The following is a 23,608-nucleotide window of genomic DNA, read 5'->3' on the forward strand; positions in this document are numbered from 1 at the left end:
CATTATCTTTTGTATTTATAGAGGATTTTCCTTTAAGCAATCAAAGTGTTTCATCTATGATCTCAGTCACCCTTAAAACAACCCTATGTGGAATGCCGGTATTGTTTTTCTTGAATTATATTTTAACATTATAGCACTTTCAGTGTTATTCATGGTTGAAAAAGAACCACAATTTTTTGGTTAATGAACATGTTTAATAACAGTACTAGTCAACTTTGTGAAGTTAAGTTCCATGCAGCACATAAGCACATGCATTCTACAGCACAGACTGCTTATCCGGCTCCTCTGTAGTAATTCTGTTGCCTTTTCTCCCGTTTCATCCTGCTCCCTCTGTCACAATTTAAGATTCTATGTTTCTGAACAGCTATTGCTTATTGCTTATTAGAAATAATAACAACCATAATAATAACAATAATTATGTAGTTTTTTCCTAGTACTGCCGTTTTCTTTAAGCTGTTCTCAGAAATGTATTCATCATCTAATATATGACTTTCAAAGGAAATACTTCTTATGGAAATTAGCAAACAAAGGAAACAACAGCTCAAGTTTACTATGGAAACAGATTTTTATTCTTAACTATGGAATCTATAGAATGACTCCATAATATGTTATACAGAGGGAAGGGTCAAGAACAACCCCCCCCCCCAAAAAAAGCAACAGATTGCTCAGATAAGCATGTGTAATGGAAATGTCAGTGTTACACTTTTTATAAGTTGGGTTGTGGCCGTCTTTACTGAAAATCTCTTTTTTTCCTTTCAAGTTCACCATCTTCACCCAGTTCTAACAAACCTCAGTGGAAACCATCTGATACAGATAACTTGTCTCTACCAAAAAATGCATTAAATACCCAGGATGGAATTCAGATCCTTGGCAGTGGAGGAGCTCCCCACCACAGTCGACCCAAAATGAAAGATGAGGATTCAGATAAAATCCTACGCCAGCTGCTGGGGAAAGAAATATCTGAGAATGTCTGTATGCAGGAAAAGTTGTCACTGGAATTTCAGGATGTGCATGCCTCTAGAAATACAAAGAAGATTCCTTTGGAGAAAAAGGAGATGAAACTAGCAAGACTGAAGCATCTAATCCAACGATCCCTCAGTGAGTCTGATACAGATTCAAATAATTCTGAAGATCAGAAGAACACACCTGTGAAAAGAACAGATAAACCCAGGCCACAGCCTATAGTGGAAAACATTGAAAGCACTGAGAACTTGCACCTAATGATTAAGAAACACACTTTAGCAGCAGGGCGCCGGTTTCCTTTTGGGATTAGAGCTTCAAAATCCGTGGATGGTCACAGTCCTTCTCCCACTTCAGAAAGTAGTGATCCTGATAATGAAGCCCAGTATCAGATTGGGACTATATCTCAGAGCCAGGCCTTGGGAGATGCCTGTCAGTCAAGCCCTGATGCCACCAGTGCTCACAAAGTGGCCACTAGTCCCAAAAGTGCTCTCAAGTCCCCATCATCAAAACGCAGAACTGCCCAAAATTTAAAACTCAGAGTGACTTTTGAGGAGCCCGTGGTTCAGGTGGAACAAACAGAGGCTGTTTTACATGGGGAAAGGGACAAAGAGCAGTGTAAGGTTGGTCAACGGCCTCCACTGAGCTCTGAAACTGGGGACCAGCAGAAACGACCGTTTGGGACATTTCGATCCATAATGGAGACTCTGAGTGGCAATCAAAACAATAATAATAACTATCAGACTTCAAGCCTAATCAAGACCTCATCACCCTTTACCTCATTAGGGAGGAAAGCCACAGATAGCAAGGGGAATTCAGCAGCATCTGCAAAAGGAAAAAATAAGCCAGTGAGTGATCGCAGGGGGCTGAAGGAACCTTTTGGGGTATTATTAATTATGCTTTACTTTACATCCATTTCACCACACTTACACACAGCCATTAAATGATCACTGAAATTGCTTATGGTGTGGAAAATCTGGAAAGGAATAATAAAATTATTGAAAGAAGAAGATAACATAAAGACATTTGATGGAACTTTTTCAAGGATCAGATATAATTCTATATGCCCAGTCCCTGCAAACCATTTGAACTCTGAAGTGAAAGTTTCCCTGCATAAGACCTGGGAATCACAATGAGTACAATTTGTGCTCTGCTGTCTGCATAGGTCAGGCCAACCAATTCGTACTTAATATTTCCCATTGTTCTGATTCCATACCGTATTTGAAGCAGGCACTATTCCCATTCAGATACTTAAAAAAAAAGAAAAAAATTGTGTCCTATAAAAATAGACATGAAAAGTATAACATTTCTTGGTGTGCTAGAGCCTGTGCGCAAGCAGACGTTTAAGAACAAGACTAGACTTGTGTGTTTCTTTTTTGTTTATCACAATAATTACAAAGATTGGCTGTTTTATAATTAACATTTGCTGCATAAACATTAATATGTTCCCATTTCCATCCAGGGGTAGAAATGGGAACATATGAATAATTCCAGTAATGTTCTATTTGGGTGAGTTACGGTTAGGGAGGTTACGGTTTTGATGGACCCTTCCGGTCTCAACCATAGACTTGACAGAACAGCTCCGACTTACAAGCCCTGCAGAACAACTTAAGGTTAAACAGGGCTCTGATCTCATTCAGCGGAACTTTCTACAAGGCCAGGACCAGATGTGAGAAGGCCCTGGCTCTAGTTGAGGCAAGTGTTATTTCTTTATGACCGGAGACCCTAAGCAGCTTCTGGTCACTAGACTGCAATGCCCAATTTACTACCTTTTTGGAATCCTTCCTGTCAATTCTTTCAGAGACTTTAATGTTAGGGTGTGCCTTTCATTACCTCAAAAGGACAAAGGGCTGCACTCAGTCTGCCTGAAACTCGGTGATGTGGGTATCCTAGGGGGTATTATGCTTATCTAGCATTCTACCATCTGCACCAGACAAATCTATTAGCACCCTACATGGTCCCAGAAGACCTCTCTACAGTCATCCATGCAATGGTCACCTCTAGATTGGATAATTGTGACTTGCTCTGTATGGAGTTACTCTTGGCCCTGACCTGGAAATTGTAGCTGGTACAAAATGTGGCTGCCTGAGTCATCAAGAGGATCCCTTGGAGAGCATGTAAACAACCTGACCTCAAATAGCTACACTGGTTGTCAGCTGATTTCCAGAGCAAGCTCAGGGTTTTGGTATTGACCTTTAAGGCACTACATGGTCTGGATCCTGCATGTCTGAGGGATGGTCTCTCTCAGTACGTCTCCCAGAGAGCACTGCATTCATCAAGTGCCAATCTGTTGGTAATCCCTGACCCCTAAAATAATCCCTAACTAGGGCCAGGATCTTTTTGACCCCAGACCATGTCTGGTGGAATGAGTTGCCATCTCAGATCAGGGCCCTGACAGAACTATTACAGTTCCACAAGCTCTATTTATTTATAAGTATATACCTCCCTCTCCTGAGACAGCACTCTTATGCCAAGCCTATAGTTGAGCCCAGGGTGGCTTAACACATGGGCCTAATGCCTCTCTGCAGGTTTCCCCCTTTTTCTTGTCTGGGCATATGATCCTGGTTTATAGTCAGTCTGCAGGCTAGACTGAAGACAGTTGGGGTAGGGGTCTTGGGGTGGGAGTTTTAATTTTACGATATTTTAAACTTTTATTATGAATGTTTTAATTTATGTCGTAAACCACACTGAGCCTACTTGCAGAGAGGGACAGCCTATAAATATAATTTTTTTCCAGTTTGGATGGAAACAAAGGTGTAGATGATGTGCTCCATTGAAATCAATGGGGAAAGTATTGTGAAAATAAAACAATCACAATAATAATGAAACAAAACCATATAAATCACCCCATTAAACAACCCATTTTGGAATAAATAACAAATATTAAACAAATTAAACTCCCACACAAATCTTTAAAAAAACACTCCAGTTGCCATGTGCTAAGTACAGATGCCAGTCCCCAGGTGGGACCTGGGGATCCCCTGGTTTTACAGATCACTCCAGGTTAGTTCCCTGGGAGAAAATGGCTGCTTTGGAGGATGGACTCCATAGCAGCAAACTCCATTGAGGGTCCCTCCTCATCCCAAGTCCCACCAACTCCCAGATCCACCCCCAAAGTCTCCAGGTATTTCCCAATCCAACCTAGTGCTAAGCCAATCGTATTGTATTCCCACTTCTGTTTCAAGTTGTGCAGCCAGTTTCTATGGACTATAAAGTAGGGGACAAAGCACTGTGTGCATAAGATTTTGCACAAACTGAATTATACATAGTCTATTTACCCCTTACACATCATTGGTCCAAGCAATTGAATCTTATGATTTTTTTAATAAATGGGAATACACATTATCAATATATCTAATTCTTACCATGGCCTTATCTGTGAATACCTAAATCTGGAGACTGGAGTTATGAACAGACAAGATACATCTTTCTACAAACCTGAGAACATCCCTAGGTCTGCAGAAAAAGCTGAAGTCTAAAGAATAAACCCTGGGAGGTTAACACTTGTAGTTTAAGAAACAAATGCCCTCAGGTGCTATTTCTAGGTAACCAAAGTAATACTGCCAGCCTTAAAACCTTGTCTGTACTGCCAAACTTTCTGATTTGTCAGTAAAAGGCGGAGTGAAGGCCAGCATGCTTTCCAGGGCTGTTTTGACCTTTGAAGAAGGACTCATCAGGACCAGGTCTGGCACCATCCATTGAGTGACTTGCTACCCCACAACTTCAGTGAGTCACTCAGCTGCTTGTAACTGTTCAACAGTAGCCATAGCATAGAAGTCAGTGAATTTCTTCCAGGTTAGGCTGGATTCTGGAAATGTTTGTTGGGGATCATTTGGGCATGAAATTGGGGTCACTGTGGGTAGGCAGGTAGTTGTGAGTTCCTGCATTGTGCAGGGGGTTGGACTAGATGACTCTGGAGGTGCCTTCCAACTCTATGATTCTATATTCTAGTGGTTAGATCTTCAGACTAGCATCTGTGAGACCCTTGTTTGAATTCCCTCTCTATCATTGAAGCTCACTGAGTGGACAGGTTGTGGGGATAAAATGAAGGAGAGGGGAATTATGTAAATTGATTTGGGTCCCCATTGTGGAGAATAGCAGGATATAAACAAAGTAAATAAATATTGAACATAGCTGAAGATGGAGGACAGATAAAAGGTAGGTTGGTTGGAGGAACAAAAGGAGAGAAGGAATTGGAGAAAGGCGAGGATATGGGCGTTACTCGGAGGAGTGATAGAAGAAATATTGAGGAAGGGGGGGCAGGGAAAATGAGGTGTCCCCTGCAAGTCCTAACAGGTTCTGTACCATACAACTGGGCCATCTCTAATGACTTGCACCACAAAAGCAGAATTTTCCCAGGGAGAGGTTGCCAGAGGGAGGAAAGGAAGAAATGCTGAACACAGCAAGGTAGATGAAAGTTGGTCGGCTGGCTGGTGGGTGGGTAGGAGAGAAGGAATCTGGAAAGAGCGAGCAATGCTATGGGACTATTTAGGAAAGGGAAAGAAGGAATATGTGCCTTTCTAGTCCTTGTGCCCCACCCTTGTTTGTAAAATAATAATTTGTGTATAACACTGTAAGAATACTCTTAGGGAGGCAGAGCTGTGTGACACTATTTACAAAAGAAGGGCTGAATCAGCAGTTTGAGAAATTTCAAAATAGAATCTATTTAGCAGCCAAAAATTTTTCGAAATCACATTCTATCCTCTTCAGCTAAATGTGACAGTATTGTTATGTGATAAGCTTTTCATATGGAGTGGATCACTGTTCTCTTTGTGCAGTTTTGTTTTCCCTGTGCCAGTATAAACCATTCTTTCTGAACATTAGTGCTGGCAAGGAGAAAATTGTTCCAAGCATGCCGTGATCCAGTCCACGTGAGAAGCTGCCAAAATGGAATGATTTACATCAGCCTACTCAGAATGGCTTTAAAGTGTATCCTGCTGTCATTCCAGACTGTGCACTGTAGAGGCCCGTTGCACAAAAGCTGACAGTGGGAAAGAGACAGGTGCAGGACTTGGAGAAGAGCTCGAATGGCCTAAGAATGAGAGATGCTGGAGCAAGGATGATAAAGAAGAATGATAAAGAAGCACTCTTGCCCATGTTGAGGATGGGGCCGCCAGATTAAACAGAAAACATGGACGCTGTAGGATGGATGCTGCTCTCTTCCCCCTGTTTGATCTGTTCCAATCCCTCTCCTCACACTAGCTTTTGTCTATCTAGCTCTCTAGATATATCCTAGTATAGCTTCAGAACCCCATCATCCCTTTCATCAGAAGCCCAAACAAGTACAGGAAAAGACTGGGGACAAATTAAATAAGGACAGGTTGGCAAAATTTGTGTGAAAGGTGAAAGGGTAAGAACTGAGAATGGAGCAAGTCAGGCTTGAGTCCCAGAGACCAAATTTGCTATTATAAGTGAGTGCCGCATATTAATTCCATGATTCAAAGACAATTTAAATGCTGTGATTCAAATAACTGGAAGTTTAAACTAAGACATAGCAGCATGAGAGGAAACAGTTCAATTTGTTTTTAGCATGCTATCACTGAATGTTTGATCCTGAAAATGCTAGGTCCTATATTTGTTTGTTTGTTTGTTAGATTTTTTCCTATAGTGTTTCCTATAGTGTTTTGCTGACCTGTCTTTTAAATATAGGCATCTGCCTTCTGATGATTCTCTGGCAAGTCAAATCTCTTCAAACATTTTAATTGCATAGAAATTGAAACGTGTAGCCAGATATTTCTCTTTCCTTTGATACACCTTGTTGTAATTGTAGTATCATTTTGCATAACTTGTATGGGACAGCTGAACAGTTGTCCAAAGAGCTTCCCTTGTTACTGTGATGAAAATGGAACATAGGTTTTTAAAATGGGTGTCATTTTTTTGCTTGCGAGCTAGAATCAGTGATGGATGTGAGATACCTTATTTTTCCATCTGATCTCCAGAATGTTTTGCAGGCACTTATTGTTATCTATTTCTGCCCATTTTCATCATTGTTCACGGCATGGAACACTTTTACTTATTCCTATACAGTGCTTACGCTTTTGCATGCTTTGTCAAACATTACGTTCTCTCAAAAAAGTGTGCCATAGCAGTTCACAATTGTGAATGAGAGCCATGTACTAATATTATGCTTTTGCTGCCTGTCCAACATGTAGATATGCTTTCAGCATGGGGAGGGTAGGAGTATGCCTATTGTATATGCAGAACGTTCCCAGCACGTAGAGGGCAATGGGAGCATATCTGTCATTCCAATGGCTTACCAAAGGTGCTAAATTGTGGCATGTGGTTTTTTTCAGGGCTTTTGCTGTTAAGCAGTTACTTTCTTTTAATAACTTTGTATGTTATACTATGCATGTGAGAAGCTTGTGGCATGGTTTTTCAACTGATTAATGCATTGCATTTCCCAGGGGCCATACTCCAGCTTCATCAGTTTTTCCACTAGCATGCTGATTGAAGACCGCCTGTGTAACTATGCATGGTATGTGCTGATGTAGGGTGGAAATGTTAGCTTTCCACTTACCTTTTTATTAACCCCCATTGCATGTGCTGCTTATAATTGCTCAGAGTTCAAACTAATGATATGATGGATGACAACTGTAGAAGGGAATGAAATTTTTATATATTTTTTAAAAAGGATAAACAATTCCCTGTTACAGGCCTTTGCTAATATCCATAACTGAGCTAGTTTAATGGCTCCAGCACAAACTGTACATAAAAAGCACTAATGCTCATAAATTCAAAAATGTATTTGAGTTCAGCTTGGCATCACGCAGCCTCTTGAATGAGAGTCAAACACCAGATGAGAATGGAAATTAAATTTCCTCTTATGTGCAGGCCAAGTCAAATTCCCATTTACAGTCAGAAGATCCAGTGTACCCCATTTTCTATTTTCCCATGCTTGCCTCAGTCTGGTTTTGAGCTTTGGTTCAGTTATCTAATTTAGTGTCAGATCAGTTTTTTCAAAAAAGATTTTACATAAACATTATTTTCCAGAGTAGGATAATAGGACTTTTTACTGGATACTTGTTTAGTAGTAAAGTGTTGCTGGTTTTAATGCTATAAATTGCCATGTTTTAGTCTTCAATTACAAACATTATAATTATGGCCATATCTAATTACTGTCTTGATGGGGTTTGTCTTGCAAGAAGTGTAAAAACTACTGTTCATTGCAACTGAAAATTTTCATTTCAATTGTGCCCCTTCTTATAAGTTAACCATCTTCCCATTTTTAGGGTGCTTTTGTTTTGTATGTCTCGTATGGGAACTTTATCTTTGTAACTAGAGGCCTGCAATCCTGTTAAAGCCTGTACATGTCCAGGAGAAGGATATGTGGGAGGTGGCTAGTACCAACAGAATGATGTCACTTTGAGAAAACCCAGAAGTCATTTCATGCCTCAGTAGGAATCACTAGAACGTTTATGGTAAAACCACTTCCTGGAAGTGATGTCATGCTGTCAGGTGATAACCACTGATGACTGGCAGCTCTGTTAATCAATAACACTTACTTGCATGTACTTATGCTCAGGTCAGGATGCAATTCTTCCTTCTGGAAGTGTAATTCATCCTGCATACCTTAACACAAATGAAAGCAGACCTTTTAAAACTGATTCAGAAAGGGGGATTTGTGAAGAAAGAGTTGGCGTGTGTTATAAAGTCTATAGGTACTACAGCCAAAATATTGTAAACATCTCTGTGCCTGTTTCTTTTGCCATTTGATAGTATGATAAGGACTTAGAATGCATGTTTTCTTCATTTTGGCACAAATTGTTTGGCAAGGCAGCCGTCAGTGAAGGACTAGGAAAGTAATGCAGTTAATATTCTGAGCCCAGTCCTTAATTACAAGGATGTAAGTTCCACTGAGTTCAGTGAGTCTCTTTTTGTTTGCACAGGATTCCTCCCGGAGTTCCTTCAAGACCATTGTGCAATGGAAGTGTCTTTTGTCAATGCAATTAACTTCTGCAGTCAAAATTCTGTTCAGATTTTCACAATAATGGGACTTTGTTAGAATGACAAATTTGAGATATCATCTTTCCCTCTTAATAAAGCAATAAGAGGGGTTGGGGTGGGCCGAGTCCGTGATCAAAACTCACGGATTTGGCCCTTGACCCCAGACTGACGTGGAGAGGCCAATCGGGAGACGCGAAGTGCCTCCCGATTGGCCTCTAAGTGTGTTAGCCCACCCCTCATGCACTGCTCATTGCTCCCTTCAGCTGCGTCCCCGCCCTCCTCGCCGGCCTGTCCTCCTGCTCCTGCCCTTGCGCCCGCCATCGCCGCGGAGTGCCCACACCCCCAGCCACTGGTCCAAATGTGCCACCGGCCACATAGCTGCCTCCCCCCCAGGGTCCTGCTCCCTCCAGCTGCTTCCCCGCCCACTGAGAACACCCCGCCTTCATGCCACGATTGCCGCCTTCATTGCCGGCCTGACACGTGACCATGCTTGCCCCAACGTCGCCACTGCCGCCTACCGCCGCCAGGACTCCTCAGGTAGGCGCCAGAGCCGCATTACAATCCCTGCCCTCCAACAACTTCCCTCTCCCCTCCGGCAGCATCCTGCCTCCGGCGCCCACACCCCTGCGAGCACCTCGCCAGTGGCCAGGGGGGCTCGCCTGCCCCAGCCCCTTCCAGCCCCCTGTTAGCGCCCATTGCATTTCAGAGTTCAATGGGCTCTATTTCTAGTTCTAACCATAATATGTAACATGAGGTTACTGAACACATCACGGTTTGCTGCATTTGTCCTAGGACAAATTATTTACTCTATGTTCCCTCTCATGTATGTCTAGTGAATCACATTCAACCTCAGTAAAGTAGTTAGATCGCCTAAGCCTTGTGTTGAATTTGTAGCTTAGATCTCATTTCAGTAATCAGGGAACAAAATGTAACATGTGTAAAGGCATACAGAAGTTTTAATCAGCAGAGCTCATTTTCACCATTGCTGTTTTGTTTTTTTGTTTTTTTTTAATAATGTTTTGGCATTGATGTTAAAGAGTGTGGCTGCAATCCAAAAGTCCTGTTCATTATTTGTTTTCTAATTGGCTACAGCTTGATAGCAGCAAAACAATTAACATTCCTGGTTCCCAATTAAAATTTGCTAGGGTTCTTTGAGCAGCCTACAATACATTTTGATTGCCAAGTACTTTTTTCTTTTCACTTTAGGAGGACAGGTTCATTTTTATGAAGTTCAGTGCCAAGCAAATGTTTGCAATTAAGCTATCCACCTATTGCCAGTGGAATATTTGTTTCATGTGGGTTAGATTATTGCATAGCATGTAGTGCATTAAAATGAGAACATATTTGTCTTATCTGTATGAAGCACTGGGGTTTTTATCCTCATCAAGGCTATTATTATGCTGGGTGTATTCAGATGAGCGTAGAGACTTTAACAGTGGGAATGGGAAACACATGGGACTCAGATGTCTGTAGGGGCCAGTGCATGATACTTATGTAGTTACTGCATTTGTGACAACTGCAAAAAGTCTGCCCTTTTAGTAATGACTGGATAAGATAATCCTGCTTGCAGTGTCTGATTCCAGCCCAATTCCATAAGAATCTTCATCTCTATAATCTCCATCATGACAGGAAGATCAGGAAGAAAGGCCTGCATATTGCTAAATTTGCAGAGAACGTTGCTACCTTTGAACTGCATGGTGAAAAAATGAAGCAGCTATTTAGGGGATGTCATTGGAAAGGAGACTGCTGTTCTCTTATAGTCTTAAAAAGTTCACTCCATTTATTTGGTTGTCATTTGTCTCTGTTGACAAAGTTCACTTCTATTTGCATGGTCTGACATTCTCATCCATCTGAGTTTTATTTCTTGACTAGGGGCAAAGCCCATTGTATTCAGGAATACAACGGGCATTAGTGGGGTTTTGGAAGAAGGAGACAGAAAGAAAGAGAGAGAAAGAAAGACAGGAAAAAAGACGAAGGAAGGAAGGAAGGAAGGAAGGAAGGAAGGAAGGAAGGAAGGAAGGAAGGAAAAGGCAGCCCCCCCCCCCTCGGGCTTTCCTGTCATTTTGCAATGGTGCCATGGGTGGGATGGCACCATAGCAAAATGAGAGGAAAGGGGGGGAGCCTCCATTCCCAACCCCCCCCCCCGCAGCTTCCCAGCAGAGAGCCCCTTCCTGGCAGAGAGCCCCATGGCGGCTGGGTGGGTGAATTAAGGAATGTTTGTACGTAATCTGGCTTTTTAAAAGTTCTTGCCTCAGCATGCAACATGGCTTTTGCTCTCGACTGTAGCCACTTGCATTTAATTCAGACTGGTAGTGTTGTTTATCATGTTTCCTTACAGAAGCAGCGTTCTTGGTGTTGAGTCCTCCAGTCCCACTTGTAAATGCTTTCTGTTTGGGAGGGGGGAGATTTCTTCCTCTGCTTTTGTGTGTAAGGAAAACCCAGCTGCTTGAGACACAAAAAGAAATGGAAAGGGACTCAGATACATGGATTGTCTGAAGCACAACCCTGTGGAACGAGTGCTGCCGGCTGCTTTAGGAGCCCCAGGGCAATGGTATGGGAGCACGTCTCGTGCGGCCGCTCCCCCAGATGATGAAGCAGTTAACATTCCCAGTCTGCTTCACACCTTCCTAGACACAGTTCCCTTAATCCCTTCATCAGACGCAGGCCCCGCCCGCTCTCGGACTGATGCGGGGAGGAGCTGCTGGGAGAGGAGGGCTTCGTGTCTCAGTGAGAAGGCGCGTGGGTGGAGCAGGAGGTGACAGGCCAATTGGAGGCAGAGACTGAGGCAGGGAGGGGAGCCGTGGCTGAAAATAAAGAATGAACCTCTGAATAGCCAGGGAGCAAAGTTTCTGCTTTGCTTGCTGCTGTGTGGAAGGAAGACATTTTTGCCCATGGAGTGGCACGAGTGGAGTCAGAGCAAGGGGAAAGGCTCCCCGAATCTCAGTGACACCCAGCTGTCTTGCCTCCCCCAACCCCTGACTCGTGCTGTCCGTGGGACTCTTGCCCTCCACCTCCTCAGGCCCCCCTGGGGGAAGAGGGGAGCGCAGGAGCCGCTTCAGCCGGCTGCACCGGATGCCCAGCTTGGAGTGGCGCCAGTGCGCTGAAGAATGCACAAAGGCAGGTGGGGCAGGCAGTGGGGCTGAGGGGCAGAACTGCGCACTATGGCCAGGACTGCCCACAAAGTCGGCAAGCAGCAGCGGCGAGAGAGGGAGAGTTTGGTGGGGCAGTGCAGAAGTTGAAGGACTGCCCTGCTGGCTTCCTGTTTTCCTGTTCGGCCCAAGTTTGAAGGGAAATCCCCCCTTCCCACCCCACCGGCTTCCCGTTTGGCCGAGAAGCCCGCTTGCTACCTCTGCGAAGTGGTGAGAGGGCTTCTCAGCTCAACAGGAATGGAGGCCCCGACCTCCAGGGCACTTACATGTGTCCTAGGGAATGTCCAGGGACAAACTGCCAGCAATGGTGGCAGAGAGCCCCTGGCCGGCTGGGTGGGCAGGAGTGGGCATGGCCTGCGCAAGGCAGAGCCCAATCGGGACATGTAATTGGGTCCTGCCTTGGACAGGCCATGCCCACTCCTGCCCACTTAGCCCTTAGCGAGTTATTATAACAGCGAGCCCGCTGTTAAAAGATTGTTTAATTCCAGTCATTTATTTATAAAAAATGTGCACCTCACCTTTCCACTTTGAGAAAGTTTCTCAGATATCTTACAAAAGATAAAACAGGCATAAATATACAATGTAACAAAAGCTTATGAAACCTGTATTAAGTAATGTAAAACATATGCTAACAAAGAAGAAAATGAGTACTAGAATGTGCTGTAACCCAGGAGATCTCTGTAGATATCTAACAAGAAGCGCTAAGCCTGCAAGTCGCCCAGTTGGTTCTTAGATGGAAGCTTGTTGGCTTTGACCTTTTAGAACATAATAATAAACATTCACAACCAAGCTAACAAGGAAAAATCATCGAAGAGGATTTTTTTCAAAAAGGAAAAAGGTATTTCATGGCAGCACTATATATATGCTGTCTTTTCTATACATCTCATTTAAATTCTCTTTTCCAAGATGAAGAAAAGTCTTGACTGTGAAAGGAAAAAAAACCTCCCAGGGAAGATTTTTTTTCATCTGAATTCAGTAGAAAAACACTTGAATGGTGAAAAGTTTCAACATAGTTATTATGATGCTAAATGTGCTTACAAATCTTATTCCATAACTGTGGTATGTGAGTTCACTGAAACAATTTGGATTTATAGCAATCAAAAGCTTTCCCAAACATCTAAGTGATGATGCTCTTTATTATACAGGCTTAGGTCACCATGAAGAGTCAGCAACCAAAATACCACAATTTTTCTTAAATTGTGGATATGCAATAACTGTGGTAACAGTATAGTATTTTGTTGACAAAGGTCATCTTTTTGTTGATGATTGCTTTAAATAGAGCAAGACCCACCAGTAAGAAGTTCCCAGTGACTCCAGCCCATGAGTTTTTAGAGTAGAATACAATTGGGTGAATGCTATATTTTGCATGTCTAACCAGACCTTAGTTCAAAAATAGAAAGTAATATATTTTACACAGAAAACCATATTCTGAAGTTACCTTAATTTCCTGTTAGCTTTAACACATTTTGTTTTGAGCAAGGAACTTTTGACTGAGCTTGCTCAATCTGAGTCTTTTGGATCAGTCAATAGATTTCTCAGATTGTTGGCTGATCCGGAGAGCATATCCACGCTGACTACGGATATAGGTACTTTTCTGCTACACCATAAGAGGTGTTCCTCAATGCAGAAGCCCATTTTTATTTAAACTACTGTCATCCAATCTTTTCTAATAACCACAGCAGCTTAAACCTCAGAAACTTGTCAGCCGGAAACTTGTCAGTGGAAACTCTAAGGGTCAATAACAGCTTTATCGTTGCACTCAAAGATCCTGAGTTGCTTGTGGCAATTAAGCTCTCACATTTGGTGACTACTTCACTCGTGGCAAAACAGCCATGTAAAGGTCCGGTCAGGGGCAGACTGGTCATTTAACTAACGGGGAATGTTTGTGGTGGGCCTTCTGGCTTAGAGATCCACCTATGGCCAGAAGTATGCTGACCCAAACTATTAGCTCTGCCAGTGCCACAGGTGCCTTGGTCAATGAACAGTGAAAGTTCACCAGTTGCTTCCTCCTGCAACACATATGGTTGATGGCAGTGCCAGAGAAAGCAGTGGATGAGCCGATCACTGGCACTGGTGGCTGGGTCTGAGTGGCGTGACCCATGCAGTGCTACCTGGTAGAGCTGCTGGGGTGCTTGACTTGGTTTGCTCTTGGGCCTTTTTAACTTCCTTCTCTCTGATGGTAATAAAGATCTGACCGAGAGACTGACTTCCTGCTTACTGGGAACTAATATGCTAACACTCATCCATGCCCATCCATCCACTCGTCTGCTAGACTGGGACCACTTCACCAACTAGGTTAACGTGAAAATTATTTTGGGAAGTCCAGTATATATCATCCCCTTAGTTAAACCATGAAATGCAAACTACCAGGAATGCAATGCACAGCAGTTTCACCCTGTCTCCATTAATATGGGAGAGAAAAGGAAAAAAGTACTACTTGCCTGTTCTACATAGGCCGTATTACATGTTATCTATACCCCTAACAACCTCTTTTGCCTCCCCATCTCTTGATGCTGACATTCATGATATGTTGGTGATGTGGTGGTGACAGAGTATAAATCTTCTTTAAATGTCATAATAGCACAAAGACGTTACTGGGATCTGAACTTTTACTTAGGATGAGAAACAATTTTCTGTTTATGCTGACTTTGTATAACAAAACAACTGCCATATGCAAGTACACAGTGCTATAATTCAGCCCTGCGTTTTATTTAATGCTCAAAGTAGTTAGCATAGCTACTATTAAAAGGGAAATTCACAAACAGCATCTGGCAGTCTCTCAAATAGATGCATTTACATTTAAGAGAAGAACATGGGACATTTCATAGGGTGGGTGCATGATGTTGCTGTACTTTTAGTATATCAGTATGTATTTTTAGCATATCAATATGAATGAGCACATGTTTAAAGTTTTGCCACAGAATTAATCTTGCAAGGTTTCAATTTTACATCTCTCCCATAGTTTTAATATGCAAAATATATGCCCAATGTGTTACCAGCTTTGACAAATTCAAGTGGGTAGCACTTGGTCTGAAGTAGCACAACAAAAATAGAGTCCAATAGCACCTTTAAGACCAAAGCTCATGCCTTGAATAAATCTTTGTTGATCTTAAAGGTGCTACTGGACTCTGTTTTTGTTTTTGTTGTGCAGCTTTGACAAAGATGATCATGTGACCTTAGACATGTCATTTCCTTTACTTTTCAAAAGGCAAAAAAAGAATACTTTATTTTAAAGCTACATTTGAATAATTACCCTTTATTGAAGTTACAGGGGTTGTAGTTATACTACTGACATTTGCTTAAGCAGAAAAAGCTATGATAAATAATGGGAACAAATGCTGATACTATGTTGACATTTATGCTTGGATAGCAAAAACACTTCAAGAAACTGAAAATATGCTAGTTTCACTTGACTGTTAAGCATTTTCTGATCTCAGGACAGGAGATGGGTCTGGCTCCCAGGCTCATTTTAATTTGCTTCAATTTTATATCTCGGTTTTGTAGAAATAAATTCTACATAGTCAGTGGGATCTGGCTCTTGCTGTGATATTCCAAGTGTTTTGCCAGAGTAAGCCCTATTTCTGAGCAGATTGAAGCAGCCTTGCCTTTTTGAAGAGGGAGCCCTTTTAGTTGTGAGACAAATTGAAGCCCTGTATATTTCATATAATTATGGATTTTTTTTGTTCCATCTTTTTTTACCAGGCATAACAACATCAACAGAAAACTCCAGCAATCGTGCATCAAAAAATGTGTTGAAGAAACAGAGCAGCAAGAATTCTTCCTTTGACTCACATTTCATGGGGTAGTTTTCTTCTAAACATGCCCTGATGTCTTTCCACTTTAAAAAAAGAAACCACTAACTGTATAAGACATGACTTTCACCAGCAGAATAATAGACTCTTATAATGCCTTAAATTTGTTGCTGTGAGACCATATCAAAACAATACGTGTCTTACATTGTTGTAAGCGTGCTGTTTTAAGGCTTAATGGCATGTAAAAATAATGATGCAAGGAGCTTCCAGAAAGTTCATCTGATCACTAAACCCATTTTATACATCACCTGTTGCATGGAAATAATGTAACGACTGTCTTGCCCTTCCTTAGAAACTTGATGTGTAAAAATTCAGCAAGGATTTTGTGAGTGCCCATTTCTTCCTTGAACTTTAGGCAAGCCCTCTCCCTTCCAGGTTAACTGTTTTCTTGTTATTTCTATAAAAAAAAATTGTATGAAGGAAAATAAATCACTGTTAACCAAACACAGTGTGTTTAGCCAGGATGTTATTGTTGCTTCATTTTTCTTCTCTCTGTAATGCTGCTTTTCAAACTGCTTTTATATTTCATACTAGAAATTAAGTCCACTGTGCTGTAAATACAGCAGGCGCTAGCTGCCGTACTGTGGGGTTTGGGGCGGCTCTCGGCGTGGGTGCGGGGGTCGCGGCAGCGGAGGATGTCTGTGGGGTGGTGGCTGGTCCCCGGGAGCAGGCTCACAGCGGCAAGGCTGTTCCCAGGGCCGAGAGAAGGGCGGCGGATCACCCCCCCCCCCATCCGGAAGGCTTCAGAAGCCTCTCAGCCTCCGGAGTAGGCTCGCCGCGGCGAGCCTGCTCCGGAGGCCAAGAGAAGGGTGGCAGATCCCCCCGCCAACCAGAAGGCTTCAGAAGCCTACTCTTGGTCGCCGGAACAGGCTCGCCACGGCGAGCCTGCTCCCGGAGGCGAGAGAAGGGCGGCGCCCCCCCCCCACGCAGAATGCTTATGAAGCCTTCTGTCGGTCGACAGTGCCCCCCCCCAGCGGCAAGGGACGCAGGGTGGGAAAGGAGCCTAGGTGGAGGAGAGGGCACGGCGGAGGACTTATCATGCGGGCTGCCTGTTCAGTCTGTGCGGCAAGTCCGCAGCTGGGCCAGGTGCTTCGCAGCTCCTGATTTGGCCCGCCGGGTTTTTATCCCAGACAGGGCCCGCCCTAACTCCTCCCAAGGTGGCCTTACCCTTTTATTTAATCTGCTCCGCAGGAGTGGTTAAAGATTATTAAATGCTTGCTAATGGATTTTTTCTGTCATTTCAGACAGACTAATTTTAGTAACTGGCTGTTAGAATTTATTTACCTGTTCATACAACCCCACTTTCTTGATTGGGCTGCTTTTAAGGGAAACTGCTTTTTTCTGTTTTCTACCCTTCTGAATCACTGTGGTGTGCTGTTCAAAATGTTCACAGTGCTTCCTACGTCTCTCTCCCCCCCCCCCCTTTTTCCCAATGTAATCTTTCGCAGACTCTTGCAGACTCTTTTCAACATCCTAAGTTGAGCATTACAGCATTACACCAGTATAGCACTTCAGTGTTATACCAGCAATACTGGGATGTCTTGACTCCATTGAGTCCATGGAAATACAGTGAAATCACGGCTGTTATTACCTGGAAATGAGAGAAGTAGCTAATTGGGCAGCAGGTGGTCAAGGCATTGGTGATTGATGTGACAGATGTTGCTAACCTAAGGTGTCTGTAGTAAACATCCTGAAGTTCACCCATTCATGCAGCCCATCCGTACCCAGGCATGATTGGCTGGTAAGTAACTTGTTGCCAAGTGGATGGCAGGGATATATCTCAGGGGGGCAAACAACTTGTTTTTGTGGGTTGAAGTTGGTGAGTGGTTTTTATGTTTTTGTGAGGCTATTGATTTTCAATCATGGTCTCTATCTCTATTGTGGTTCAATGTCTCTTGGAGGTGCTGCTGCTGCTGCTTACCAACAGTACAGTTACCTTTTGTGCAGTGCTTCTGTGCATACTTCATTGGTCTGTACAAAGATTTAGGGGGGAGGCGAGTGAACAGTTCTCTGAGTACTGGTGAAGGAAGCATCTCACCCTCCACCAGAAATCTGGGGGTGATTCTTGATGCCTCCTTAAAAATGGAGGCACAGGTCATGAGAGCAGCCTGCCTGGCCTTTCTCCATCTGTGTCAGGCGAGGCCACTAGCGCCGTACCTGTCTCTGGAGCACCTCACAATGGTGATCCATGTGATGGCCACCTCCAGGATTGACTTCTGTAACTCGTTCTAGGTGGGCCTTCCCTTGTCCTTGACCCAGAAATTACAGCTGGAACAAAATGCAGCAACTAGGGTCCTCACTGTAACACCTTGGAGGGCCCATATCCAGCCAGTGCTGAGGAAGCTGCATTGGTTGCCAGCTGTGTTCCAGATCAAGTTCAAGGTTTTGCTGTTAACCTTTAAGGCTATCTGAAGTCTGGGCCCAACATATCTGAGGGACCACCTATCACCTTATCCCCCCCAGGTCCTTGTGCTCTGTGAGTGCTAATCTGTGGTACGTAAGCTCACAAGAGGTATGCCTGGCCTTTTCGGTCCTGGCCCCAGCCTGGTGGAATGAGGTCCCAGAAGGGCTGAGGGCACTGATGGAGCTTTCACAGTTCCTGAAGGGCCTGCAAGATGGAGCTCTTCCACCAGGGATTTGGTTGAGGCCAGGACAGTGGAGATCAGAGACCCTCCTTGGCTTAGCAATGATAGCAGACTCCCCCATGAACATCTCCTCTGAGGCACTGGTGGGAGGCCATTGAGCAGAGAGAATGAGGTTCAGTATTTTGCCACTTGGGAGGTAATGGTTTTAAGGGGTTCATTGTTCTACTGTTTTATTGTGGGGTCTTATTATTGTAACTTGGCACATGCCAGCATGCTGGAAGTGGTGAGTATTAAATCAAATAAATAAATCTCTTTGAGAGGACAGGCACCACTCTTCTCAGCCTATACAGTCCTTCATTGCTGATGGATCAAACAATACAGCAAGGACTGATGGAACAACTGTGTGATGGCCAGATGGACCATTTCTCGATGTCTTTGAAATTGCTGATGCCCTGAGGCATTGTTTGGAGTGCCAAGCTGGGTAAACTTCAGGATGTTTGGTACAGACAAAGATTTAATTTAAAAAATACAATATTAAGGAACAATGGCATGTAATTTTTAATCTTTCATTTTGAAATATTTAGAATTTAATGAATAATAAATGTAGCAGTCTAGCTGATCTGAGCTACAGATGAAAAAGTAGTACTTTTTTTTCATTCTAAAAGCCAAAGCCAAACACATCAGATCCCATACTGGGCCTCCCATCTGCCATAGGTATTTAAGAAATAAAAACAAAATAAACTCATGCTTTCTAGTCATCAGTATGGTAAAACATCAGCAGAATGCCCAGCAGGTATCTCTGAAGCCTAGGACAGAAAAATTGAGTATTTGTGCTTTACAAAGTGTGAAATCAGTGATCTAAAACTTGAATGAATATAACCATAACATGGTTTATGAAAATGTCAGTTCTGAACACAACTAAACATGAATGTTAAAACTGCTTACCTTTCAACAACAACTGCACCATAAAAAGATGAGAGGTCTGAAATTTTATCGGGTAAAAGCTGTGCATGAAAATATGACAGACTTTAGAAACACTTCCCCCCCCCAGACTTATCCATTAATACAGTTATTTCCCTGCCCCCCACATACTTTTAATATTCCATGGTGTCATCTCAGTGGCATCAGTTATAGAAAAACATGTGCCTCCTGTTCCAGACCTGCAGTGTCAATTCTTTGCCCAAATCACCAGACCTTTTAATTAGTACTGATCTTCCATCTATGTTTAGGATATTTTATGTGGCCTAGCTAACATCCCTTAGATTTAAACTCAAAATAGAGATGCATCAGGGAAATCTGAGAAATCATTTTACCAGCATTTTAAAGTAAGTGAACTGTGAGAGTCCCTAATCTTAACACAGACTAAATAAAAGGATAAGGGCTTGGGAGGCAGGATGTGTCCGTGATGAGGAAGGGTGCCGATTGGCCCCTTCCTCTGGACAGACTACTGGAGGGACCAATCGCGCCTGCCGATTGGTCCCTCCGAGTCCCCGCCGGAGTCCCCGCTCCTTTGCCGGCGGCCTGACACGGCGAGAGGCACGAAGCGCCTCTCGCTGCGTCAGGCCGCCGACCAAGGGAGCCCCCAGCAGCCGCGCTCCGCACGACTGCCGGGGGCTCGCATGCCTAGCACCCGCTGTATTTATTTTACAGCGGGCTTGATTACTAGTTCATACATAACATAGGAGGAGGGCATATTGAATACCGTACCATTTTGCTTGTTGAACCTAACCAGCCCATCCCTGGGCTTCTATTTGTTCTGTAAAAGGAGAAAGACAAATATTTTCCCCCTTTCCAGAACTTCTGATAGCCTAGCCACAAATCAGTGGAGCAAAAGTTCAGAAAAATTCAACCTCTGCATTGTGGCTCTTACCTGGATTGGGGGCTGTGGCTATTTTCTTTTTAAATTAAAACCTTAAAACTTGTGTTTTCCCCCTGTTTCATGTGATGCAAGTAAAGTTAATTCTAGATCTATGTAAAAGATTGTGGCAAGTGGAGACTTCTGCCTTGGTCAAAAGATGGAAGTAGTATGTTTTCACAAGTGCAGGTGGAGCAGAATTACATATTCTTTATGATGTGGCTTTTGAGAACATCTGTTGCCAAACTTGTTCCAATACACACTGAAACATATTTGTGTTTCACTCCTAAAAGGAAATGTAATACAATGAATGGTAAAGCTAATAATGACAGTTTGACAATTCTAAAGTCAGGGTAGTTACTAAATTATAGATATGTGTTTGTTTGGATTTTTATACCACCCATTCTTTACAGCCCTGGGTGGTTTGAGATACATGTATGATAAAATGGTGAGGAATCATTATTAATGAGATCTCATGGGCAGTACCCAGAGAATATGAAGCCAGAGGCAACTTCATAATTAGTACCAGTAGAATATACATAACTGTTAGGACTGACAGACTCCAAATACATCAGAGAAACTTCTGAAAAAGCAGAACAGATACACTTTGGTGACTGAGGGGAGGCAGAACAGCTACTCTACACACGGGTAACTTCTGAATTTCTATGGCATGATTCATTTGAGAAACAAGAAACAAGTTTGGTGTAGTGGTTAGTAGTGCGGACTTCTAAAAGTCAGGACAGTCCTCTTCAGTTCTTCCAGTCCTTGGTCACTCTGAGTTGCAAAAAAAGTGACAGGGAATGATGTGGCATCATAGTCACATTGCACTGAACTCATATGCCACAAAGAAGGGGAACCAAAATTGTGACTGTCAAGGCTGGACAACAGAACAAAAGAGCCAGGAACAAGATACAAACAGCATCCTCGAGCTGTTTACTCCATAAGCTGAAATGTAAACATTTGTATGTCCTTCCCCACAAGATAAATAGTTTTGGATTTTTTAAAAAAATGCTAGCACCTTTTGAGTGGGACCGTTTAAACGAAGAAAGTAGTACAAGGAAGAGTTAATAAACCCTTTCCTGGCTGAAACGGATTTTACACCACTACTGCACCATTTTACCTTCATTTTCTTCTTAAAATAGCCTTCTAACACAACAGAAAATGAGCATGCTTGCAAACATCCTGATATAAGGTTGAGTATCTCTCTCTCTGGTTGACCAAAGTATCTAAATGAGACCATCTCACTTCAAGTGAATATCTAATCTCCAGAAGCTACCACAGAAAAGATAACACATATGTGCCATATATCACTACAAAGAATCATTTTTTCTAGTACCAGATTTTTTCCCCTTTCAATAATGGGAGGTTTGGAAAAACCTCCTCTTTGGCACAAAGTTTGTAGGCTTGAAACAGGATCTGTTTAACATATGTGGTATCTGTTTTGAACAGTTTTCCCCAGACTATAACTAGGCCACATTTGACATGCAACAAGGACTAAGATGAACTCTTCTGATAAAATTTGTAGGTGTTGGAGGTGATCACCCAAAAACTATGAAGGTGGATTATATGCCATTTTAGAAACCCGAATAAAGATGCTTTAATATCAGAATTAAAGTTAATCCTATTAGGAGATTGATTCCATTTGATATTTCTTTCCATTGTTCAAAAAGGCACACATCTCTCCATGGTACCTTTCATTTGGATGGATAGGGTTCTTAAGGTCTGTATGACTCATCTAACAGATTGTTTCTCCCACATTTCAGACAAGTAGGAGAAAGTCTCCTTATTTTATAGATAGACAAAACCTCCATTTGAATAACAGGGCCAGGAACACATGAAATGATGGGTGGGTTTTTCCTTCCATTCTTACGCTCCTCAAGTGGATGTGCTGGGTTTACTTTTGAAACCAAAATGGACTGTCCAAGGGAGGAGAACTAAACCCTGCCTCCTCTCTTATCTCCCTATACTTGGATGCTTTCAGAAGCTCTGATACTGGAAGTCAGCCAGATTGCAAGAAAAAATATTGAAAGCACCAGAATCAGACATAGGACGACACAAGATTTATTTCCCCTGACTCACATGCTGCATTTTCAGACACTACCACTTCCTCTAACACCCCCTCCAGGTTGCCTGCCAGCAGCTTAAGGATGAACCCTTGATGTCTGCTTTTATTTCTCCCCTCCAAGTTGTCTTTGCAACTTTGTATTCCCTCTGGCACAATGAAATAATTTTCTTCTGTTCTTTGCCAGGCATGGATCCTGGCTGATGCTTTATGGGACAAACACAGCCTCTGTGCCTCTAATACGTCTGCCTACATGTGCAGAAAGACTGTGTATCAGACTTTCTGGCTAGGTATTCCATCTATTTGTCTGAGATTCTTTTAGTAGCTGTAGCCTTTGTCTTTCTGTCTCCCAATGGCCAAAGCTGGCCAGAAGCAGAGGGGTCATAGGCACTGCCTCTATATAGCTCTTCTCCACCTGCCCTGCCTTGTTTCCACCAGATGCAAAAAAACCCGGGCTTTCACAGAATCAAAACACTTCCAAAGCCACTGAAATACTCAAATGTTGACAATTGGAAGTGTTGAGCACAAAAATACCAGTCAGGATGATCCTGTTCTCACAACCTGTTATGTGAATTTCTGCTGATTTGGAGTCATTTCTTCATCTCTACCCCAGCCTGGAAAATGAACATGAGACAGTGGCCCATTATGCATGGAGTGGAAGGTCCACATTCGGGGTGGAATGGCAGTGGCTAAAATCACCAATTATGCATGCTGCAGGTAGCAACTGGGCACAGAGTCAACGTATGCTGAAAAAGCTGCGTTAGCAAGATGCGGAAGAAAGTGGAGCTTCCCGGGACCAGGGTGCAACCAGAAGCGGCTCTGGAATAACCGTGTGCATAATCGGATACTCTGGGTTTTGCCGCCGTTGTGTTCTGTCCCGTGCGGAAGCGGTTTGCTTCGCTTCTTCCTCCTACGCATTCTCCATGCTGCCGTTTCACCTCACGTGCCAGAATAACTGAAACAGGAGTATTTCCAAATGAAGATGTGACAAACATCATGGAAAATAAATATGGCAGGTGAGCATAGTGCACTTGACGGTCACAATCACTGTATGCCAGAACTCTGGGTGGTTGAGATACATCTGCCTCGAACAGCCATCAAACAGCTTTACAGCTGTGATGTTGCTGTAGTGGATATTTTTCATTTCCTTCTGCACTGCAAGCCACCTTTGTAAATATTCACTGAAAGAAACCAATGTTTTCCACCAGGGTCACAGAAGACTGTTAGATAATCAAATAACA

General features: G+C 43.0%; 1 protein-coding gene across 7 annotated transcripts in view; it reads left to right on the top strand.

The window, feature by feature from the left end:
* Window positions 1-16,313, top strand: part of SNCAIP (synuclein alpha interacting protein) — a 131,495-nt gene extending 115,182 nt beyond the window's left edge. For 2 of the 7 annotated variants that reach the window (XM_077344394.1, XM_077344395.1), the window contains exons 10-12: window positions 761-1,844; window positions 7,365-7,435; window positions 15,756-16,312. In XM_077344394.1, coding sequence (XP_077200509.1) covers window positions 761-1,844; window positions 7,365-7,435; window positions 15,756-15,840 — 1,240 coding nt within the window. In that variant the 3' untranslated portion in view covers window positions 15,841-16,312. Of the gene's footprint in view, window positions 1-760; window positions 1,845-5,909; window positions 6,101-7,364; window positions 7,436-15,755 lie in introns of all 7 variants that reach the window. The other 5 variants (XR_013232482.1, XR_013232483.1, XM_077344397.1 and 2 more) reach the window with 5 other exon arrangements.
* The last annotated feature ends 7,295 nt before the right edge of the window (window positions 16,314-23,608 follow it).

This window comes from Paroedura picta, chromosome 7 (genome assembly GCF_049243985.1).
Source record: "Paroedura picta isolate Pp20150507F chromosome 7, Ppicta_v3.0, whole genome shotgun sequence".
Lineage (NCBI taxonomy): Eukaryota > Metazoa > Chordata > Lepidosauria > Squamata > Gekkonidae > Paroedura > Paroedura picta.